The sequence below is a fragment of the Sinocyclocheilus grahami genome, unplaced genomic scaffold (assembly GCF_001515645.1).
Source record: "Sinocyclocheilus grahami isolate Dianchi unplaced genomic scaffold, SAMN03320097.WGS_v1.1 scaffold234.1, whole genome shotgun sequence".
Taxonomy (NCBI): Eukaryota; Metazoa; Chordata; class Actinopteri; order Cypriniformes; family Cyprinidae; genus Sinocyclocheilus; species Sinocyclocheilus grahami.
The window spans coordinates 1107931-1116213 of record NW_015505413.1 but is presented as its reverse complement, the minus strand read 5'-3'; the positions used below and the strand labels follow the sequence as shown (position 1 = coordinate 1116213).

General features: G+C 40.8%; 3 protein-coding genes across 4 annotated transcripts in view; 2 read left to right on the top strand and 1 right to left on the bottom strand.

Annotated features, from left to right (window-relative positions):
• Positions 1-881: 881 nt before the first annotated feature.
• On the bottom strand, positions 882-4880 carry LOC107597635 (class II histocompatibility antigen, B-L beta chain). The gene is made up of 4 exons (XM_016288790.1): positions 4753-4880; positions 4304-4579; positions 1229-1510; positions 882-1116 (listed from the first exon to the last, which is right to left on the bottom strand). Exons 1-4 carry the CDS (start codon positions 4823-4825, stop codon positions 995-997), a joined length of 753 nt encoding a protein of 250 aa, XP_016144276.1. The 5' UTR covers positions 4826-4880; the 3' UTR covers positions 882-994.
• A 728-nt stretch (positions 4881-5608) lies between these two features.
• LOC107597634 (H-2 class II histocompatibility antigen, A-F beta chain-like) lies at positions 5609-6935 on the top strand. Of its 2 annotated transcripts, none has more exons than XM_016288788.1 (4): positions 5609-5663; positions 5963-6232; positions 6344-6613; positions 6706-6935. In XM_016288788.1, exons 1-4 carry the CDS (start codon positions 5612-5614, stop codon positions 6921-6923), a joined length of 810 nt encoding a protein of 269 aa, XP_016144274.1. In that variant the 5' UTR covers positions 5609-5611; the 3' UTR covers positions 6924-6935. The 2 variants fall into 2 exon arrangements, with proteins under 2 accessions (XP_016144274.1, XP_016144275.1); XM_016288789.1 differs by having other exon boundaries at positions 5629-5663; positions 5966-6232.
• A 768-nt stretch (positions 6936-7703) lies between these two features.
• Positions 7704-8283, top strand: part of LOC107597633 (zinc finger CCCH domain-containing protein 6) — a 19973-nt gene continuing 19393 nt past the window's right edge. Inside the window, exon 1 of the mRNA XM_016288787.1 lies at positions 7704-8152. Coding sequence (XP_016144273.1) covers positions 8067-8152 — 86 coding nt within the window. The 5' untranslated portion in view covers positions 7704-8066. The remainder of the gene's footprint in view (positions 8153-8283) is intronic.

Genomic DNA, 8283 nt, shown 5'->3' with positions numbered 1-8283 from the left:
ATCACTCCCTCACTATTTAACACTCACTCTGATCCCTTCCCTCTGCTGAGTATTGTTTAGTGCCTATCTGTTAATAACGCTTTTACACTACAGAGCCATCGTTAGCCGCCTAGCCTAGCCTAGCCTAGCCTAGTATTGCCTTGCCTTGCCTGTTTTCTCGGTTTCTGGTCTTCGCCTGTTTTCCTGGATTTACCCCTTTAGTCTTGCCCCTTTTTGATTCTGTCTGCCGATCGTCGACCTGCGCTAGCCCTAGGACTATTCTTGTGTTTTGCCCGCCATATACCTGTTTGTCATAGTTTGACCCTGCCTGTTATGACCACGCCTCTGTCTTCTGTTTAATAAAGCTTTGCGAATGGATCCGCACGTCTCACGTCTTGTCAGCCCCGTTACACCCCCGATCTGCACAATGTTCTCCCCTTGTTTGCATCTCTGACCTATACATCTGAGTGAGCGTGCCGTGCTTATTAAGGTAAAAAAAAAACGATTTTTTATTTATTCATTGTTTATTTATTAATTTTTCTGGAGCAGGCACCCCGTGCCCCTGTCCCCATGCCTACATATGCCCCTGACAGTAAATACAGACTATTTTAAAGTGACTAAAGAACACTAAGGCCTGGTTTCACAGACAGGGCTTAGATTAAGCCAGGATTAGTCCTTAGTTAAATTAGGGCATTTAAGTAAGGTTTGTTTGTTTTAAATGTGCCTTATAAAAAACAATTCTAGTGTACATTTTGATACAAATCAGTGGCACTGATATATTTTAAGATATGTCAGTGCATGTTGCTTTAAGTAAAGACAGCTCAAACATGCATTTTTTTTTATCTGGGACTAGGTTTTAAGCCTTGTCTGTGAAACCAGGCATAAAATTGGTTTGCAGAATAAATATTAAATTATAGATTGTAATGGATTCTACCTAAATGAGTTTTATACTGTGCTCATCTATAAGCCACAAAGTTCAGATGAACATATGTACTGCAGTTCAGTTTTTTCCCCATTATAATTGAGAACAATGTTGTCTTCTTAAAACCAGGACAGATACCATGATTCCCAACAGGATGCCAAGAGGTAGTGCATAAGCCCAGTAGAGATGTGATGTGGATGCTGAAAATTCAGGCCCTTCAGAAAAGTTTAAAAACAATAATAAACAGTTGTATTAATGATTTTATCAATATATTACTATTTGAACAAACTTTATATTTCACATTTCCAAAAAAGTGAACAAACTTACTCCACTCTGTCATTTTAGGTTCAGCCAAACTACTGTGTCTCACTTCGCATGTGTACTCGTTCCCATACTGTGGGGTGATATTCATATACTTGTACACTTTGAAGGTCCAGTCTTCCCCATACATTAAGTCAGAGGTCTCTGCTTTCACAGTGGACTTTTGGCCATTTAGATAAAAGTTTATTTCAATGTCACCAGGGTAAAACCCAGTGGCATAGCAGTAAAGGACATTTACTTTTCCTTGTTCTTCAGGAAATTCAGTATACATATTGACTGAAGGACGTACTGCAGAAAAAAAAGAAAGAATTCTTGAAGAAAACTTGAATAGTTGTTAAAGGAGTAGTTTGAAAATTTTTTTGTGAACAAATTCAGAGTTTTTTTTTTTTAGATAAATCAATCATTAACATCCAATGGACCCTTTTCACAAGACTGTGATGACACGTTTAACGGTCTTTCATTCAAACAAGTTTTTCATATTTGTATTTTTTTTAATGTATAACACTATTCTTTGTATTATATTACCTTTGCATCAAATTACAAAAAAAAAACTAGTTAAAGCTAATGCAAGGGTGTTTCTAATGCAGCATCTATGGGAGGGACGATAAATTTGACATTGTTCTCTCTTCTGACTGCTGTTATCAGTCTCTCTCTCTTTTTTCCTTTTACTGAAAGTCACTATCGTGGAGTTTTATTTATTTTTTCTATTTGAGCAAATGGGAATGCAAAAAATATATTTGTGGTACTCTCTCCCATTCACTGCTCTTCAAGTTAACCCAACTATGACGACTTCCACTTCTGAGAAACCCGGAAATGTGAAAAAGGTCCATTGAAAGTCCCCAATCATTGTAACTGCATGGAAAAGACTGACAAGTTCAATTCTGGAAGTTCCCTCTCATAGGCTCACTTCGATGCTGCGATGACATCATCGCTTTGGGAACACCTTCGGTGTGACGAATGTCTGAAGCCCTTATACCATCACGCCAATTTATTGGCCAAATAGCACTTAGCACCGCCCCCAATGCGCACGTAGGTGAGCTATATAGCGTGCTGCGCGTTATTTCCATCAGAGCTACAGGAGATGCATCGAGCTGTTTGACAGGTTCATCGCAGGAGGAGACACTCATGACAGGTGCGTGCAATGTTTGGGCTTACAACACACCCAAGCGGCGCTTAGCGGCCTCTCTGATTGTCGACACTGTGATAGCTTACGGCTAAAAGCACTGCGTTCGAGGTTCGCGGCCTTCTCAAATAAAGTAGGAGATCGTGTCACTCCTAGAGAAAGGGGCTATAGAGGAGATACTCCCCACTCAGATGGAGTCCGGCTTCTACAGCCGTTATTTTGTTGTGCCCAAGAAAGATGGTGGTTTACGTCCGATTTTGGACTTACGTCGTCTAAATCTTGTGCTCAGAGTGAGCAAGTTCAAGATGCTAACGGTGAAGTCCATTCTGTCTCAGGTCCAATCCGAAGATTGGTTTGTGACCATCGATCTAAAGGATGCATACTTTCACATCCCGATCGTCAGGAGGCACAGGAAGTTCCTCAGGTCCTCCATGGGAGGTTCCCCTCAGACACGATCTGCTAACGCAAGCTCGGGGCATGATTTGGCATCCTCGACCAGAATTATGGAAGTTATGGGCGTGGCCCCTGAGTGGGGTACGCTAATGTGTTCTGGTCTCTCGGCTGAGATTACCGACACTATTATGAATTCTAGAGCTCCCTCCACGAGACGCTTATATGCTTTCAAGTGGAGACTTTTTGCCTCTTGGTGTAGACAGCGTATTTTGGATCCAGTCCACTGCCCTATTGGTTCAGTACTGGAGTTTCTTCAGAGTCGTTTCTCTGAAGGGGTTACTCCCACCACTCTTAAGGTGTACGTGGCAGCCATATCAGCGGGGCATGCACTCGTAGGGGGTGTTTCGGTTGGTCATCACCCCCTAGTCTCACGTTTTATGCAGGGTTCGAGACGGCTTAGGCCTTTCCGCCCAGCATGATTTCCTTCTTGGGATTTATCGATTGTGTTGGAGGGCCTGACAGGCCATCCCTTTGAACCGATGGAGTCTGTGTCAGAGAAGCTCTTGGTTCTTTTGGTGGCTTTATCCTCCCTTAAGAGAGTAGGGGATCTGCAGGCTCTATCCGTCAGTCCTTCATGTATGGACTTTGCCCCGGGGCTGGTCAAAGTCTTTTTGCGACCTAGGCCTGATTATGTTCCCGAAGGTTGCTTCGACTCCGTTTCGTTTTCAGCAAGTGGTCTTGGAGGCTTTTTCCCCAGTTGAAGAGGGGTCAGTTAGCCTGAATCTCTGTCCAGTTAGGGCACTTAGGATCTATGTCGACCGCACGGTTTGGTGGCGTGGATCTGACCAGTTGTTTGTGTGTTTTGGTGGTAGGAGCAGAGGTTCTGCTGTCACTAAACAGCGAATGTCACACTGGATAGTGGAGGCTATCTCTTTGGCCTATGAGGCGCGTGGCTTGACTTCGCCTCTAGGGGTGCGTGCTCATTCTACGAGAGCAGTGGCTTCTTCTCAGGCCATTTTCAAGGGGTCCTCGATGGAAGATGTTTGTGCTGCGGCAGGATGGTCCTCTCCTAGCACCTTCATCAAGTTTTACAGTCTGGACGTGAGGATGGCTAATGGCTCCCGGGTCTTATCCGCTTGAGCAGATGCTTTCCTCGGTCTTCCAGCTATCCAAGGTACGTCAGGCGTTATGGTATAGCGTTCCCAAATCGATGACGTCATCACAGCATTTAAGTGAGCCTATGAGAGGGAACATCTCGGTTACGTATGTAACCTTGGTTCCCTGAATAGGGGAACGAGATGCTGCGATGCTTGGCCATTCCGTACCTTGATAGCGCTTCTTCGAAAATCTGTGAAATCTGATGGAAATAGCTCGCAGTCCGCTATATAGCTCGCCTACGTGCGCATTGGGGGCGTTGCTAAGCGCTATTTGGCCAATAAATTGGGGTGATGTATAAGGGCTTCAGACATTCATCACACCGAAGGTGTTCCCAAAGCGATGATTTCATCGCAGCATCTCGTTCCCCTGTCGGTTTAGAATGACATCATAACTTCTGATCAGATTACCCAAAAGTGCTTTTGATGAATTTGTTTCTTGTTTGAGTTTCTCCAGGTAATTCGTTTGTCGATAAAATCCTGCTAACACCTCATTCATGCAGAACGAGCGATCGCTGTCTTCTAAAACTGAGAACCCAGCGCTTGCACTGGGACGCAAGACAAATGTATTTTTTGCCTGGTCGAAGTATGCAAATGTGGCTTCATTCACCAAAACAACCAGCGCTTGGTCTATGGAGCCATTCTCCATCGTCCGTGTGTAGGCCAGGATATTTGCTGTCTGGTAGTCTAAAAAAACAACAACTTATTCATTAATATTATTAAGCAGTACAGTATTTTGCAAATTAATAAATGCAATGGATTTACACATGCTAAGATTCTTATCTTCCTGTTGTCTAAATGATGCATTACTTCCTGTTAAAGAGGAGGGATGAGAAAAGAAAGCAATATTATAACTTCACCTGTCCACATGATGATCTGAGGAGAAAGCAGAAGTATTAATATGAATGTCTGTATGATTTCCATGTTTGCCATTCACACAGTTTGGTTCACAGAAAGTAACCAAAAGCCAATGTGTTCCTGTTAAAACCGACCGATAAAATATCAGTCACATGACAATCACATGATGTCTTGACCAGTTTTTCTTTCCATACTTTCACTTTTGATATGTCATGGTTTCCTTTTACAGGCTGGAATTATTTTTTCCCTAAGAATTTTAGTCAGTTCATTAAAGATTAAACCCATATAAAGTGATTGCAAATATAAAAGTGGTAGGTGAAAAATAACTTGATTGCACCATTACGGCACAGCATATAAAATACCTACTTTCACGTTTGAAATTCAACTTGTAGTGTTGTGAATACTGACAAAACAAAATGCAAGTTTTTCTTTTCGTCATGGCTTTCTTTAATACCATCCTTGCAGCAGGTAGGACATTTTGTCCAATATATTTTTTATATTTAATGTAATATTGTGTGGGAGAATATAACAAAAAAAAAACAATGGTAAATGTTTTAAGGAGATTGTGTGCAAGCCTGGATCATATCCAAAAAGGAAACATCAGTCCAGATATGCTTATTTATTAACTTTAAACTGTGAAATTTATAAGACAAAGGCTTAACAAAAATTTCAAGTGCAAATAGGTTCTGTGTATATTTTAACATCAAATTACCTGCATGTGATCTGTAGATATTTAGTAGTAACCATTTTGCAATTGGTTTATTTTAGAAGAACATGCATACCAGCAGTTCATTGGATGTGCATTCAACAATGAAGGGCAAGTAAGCCGTTTCTGGCGCTATGGGTCACTGACAAAACAAAATGCAAGTTTTTCTTTTCGTCATGGCTTTCTTTAATACCATCCTTGCAGCAGGTAGGACATTTTGTCCAATATATTTTTTATATTTAATGTAATATTGTGTGGGAGAATATAACAAAAAAAAACAATGGTAAATGTTTTAAGGAGATTGTGTGCAAGCCTGGATCATATCCAAAAAGGAAACATCAGTCCAGATATGCTTATTTATTAACTTTAAACTGTGAAATTTATAAGACAAAGGCTTAACAAAAATTTCAAGTGCAAATAGGTTCTGTGTATATTTTAACATCAAATTACCTGCATGTGATCTGTAGATATTTAGTAGTAACCATTTTGCAATTGGTTTATTTTAGAAGAACATGCATACCAGCAGTTCATTGGATGTGCATTCAACAATGAAGGGCAAGTAAGCCGTTTCTGGCGCTATGGGTATGATGGCAGAGATATCATGCATGTGGATTTGGTGAAAGAAGCTGTGGTTGCTACGAGTGAATCTGGTCAGCTTTTAGCAGAAGAGAGAAAGAGCAAAGAATACATTAAGAGAAAAGAGGCACGACTAGTAAAGGTGTGTTCTGCAGTGAAAACTGTCTTCCTAAAGTCCAACAACTCTCTCTCCAGGGCAGGTAAATCTGCAGTATATGTCTATCACTGTAAATTGGATGTCTCTGTTCTCTTATATTCAGTTGGTTTCACATTGCAAATTTGATAAACAATTGCTTACTTTTCAAATGTAGCAAAACCTGCAGTATATGTGTCGTCTGGAGGAGAAAAGGATCAATATATTAAATGTGATGTGCGTGGCTTTTATCCAAACATCATTAAAGTACGCTGGACCCAAAAAGCAAGGCCAATCTATTTTGGTGTATCAACTACTGGAATACTCCCTCACAAGGATGGCACTTTCCAGATGACCTCCTATCTTAGCCTTAGTAACGTGAGCGGCCACGATGTTACCTGTGAGATTGAACACTTAAGCATTGATGGGAAAATGAGGATAACCTATGGTAAGTCACTCACAAGGGCATGAATAATTTATAGGAGCATAATGAAAAAATATGTGAAAACTCAACTGACTTGCTCTGTCTTTTTGTTTCAGGGGAGAAATCTTTGTTTCTGTCACAAATCACAGAACATGTACTTACTGCAATGATTGCCTTTCTTCTTGGATTTGTATTACCAGCGTGCCTAACTGTACTATTTATATTCATATGGCAAAAGACATCAAAACCACCCGAAGATGAGATAAAAGACACAAGTGATGAATCAGAAGCATCCTTATCTTTGAATTTAATGAATACCTCTCAGGAAACATAAAATATTTAAGGCGAGTGTGACTCCAAACTATATTATTATAATTATTATTATTATATTTTGGCCACAGACAAATACTTTTATTTTCACATTTGTGTAGAATTGAATCTCAAGTATAGTATACACAATGTCTGCATCTCTATAGGTATCAAAAGTCTATGCTTAAGCTTGTTGATCACTGTTTAAAGAGTTTGTAAATGTAGTGGAACTTGTATAACTTTTTCTGCATAGTCTAACATACATACTTTATTGTCATCTTCACTTACACAAAATAAACAGGCTATTTATGACTAATTCTTTATGTAGTACATTGGTATTACTTTGGGAATTTCTATTAAAGTTATTCCTTTAAGCTTTTAAGCTTATACATTGTTTAATTTGGCTCCATCTGTTTCACTTAGATCTTGGGCTACTTTTGAATCGCAGTCGTGTTCAATATTTAGTCTTTAAATGTATGTATTTATTTGTTTTCTTGTTTATTAAATTCCAAAACACGTACAAGAGCTTAGTACATCGCAGTGCTTCGGGAAAAATAAATATTGGTCAAATAAAAGCAAAAGCAAAACCGTTAATAAAGTAATAAACATAAGAATATAAATAATGCGTCATCCTAACTTGTACGGCGAGCTCAAAACAATGGCATCCTCAATAGCCAATAGATTAAGAGAGAATTGTTCTCGCGCTTAGGCGCCAGTGCTTCAACCAATAGCAGAGCGAGTCTTTGTGGCGCCGCCACGGCGGAAAACCCAGCGATTGGCTCCGCTTACAAACTGGGCGGGACCACTGGCTTCTGCAAGATCCTCGCAGCCATTTTCACGAAAGAGTTGCGGGCGCCATGTCTGAGGAAGATCCAGAAAAAGCCTTCGAACATAAACACAATATTCTGCGTCTGCAGTCTCGCACCAGGGCATCTGTGAAACCGCCGGGGACATACACAAAGCTGAGGGTATCAAAGCTGTGTTGAGACAGCGTTAAACATGAGAGCGGATATAATGTCTGTTAAGCGTCTCATGTGTTGTTGAGACGCGTAAACCGTGAGTTTTTCCTCCAGACTGTCAGTAACGTTATATCAAAACCTTCAGCCAACGAGTGACTGATGCTCCTTACTCTGGTTGCGGAGAAGGGCCAGTTCCGCTTCCAACCATCATGGCTTTTGTGAGCCTCTTCTCCAGTCCCCCAAGCCCCGTACTTGTCAAAAACACGACAGACTGTGAGCTGACAGGGGAAGAAAGGTCGAGTAAACATGTTCTTATCTGCAAATGCTTCACTGTGCAGGTTCATGTGTGCGTATATCGAGTGAATGTGGATCTTTTAACACCTATTTTGTTTCCCCCCCCCCCCCCCCCCCCCGCCAGGCCTTGCT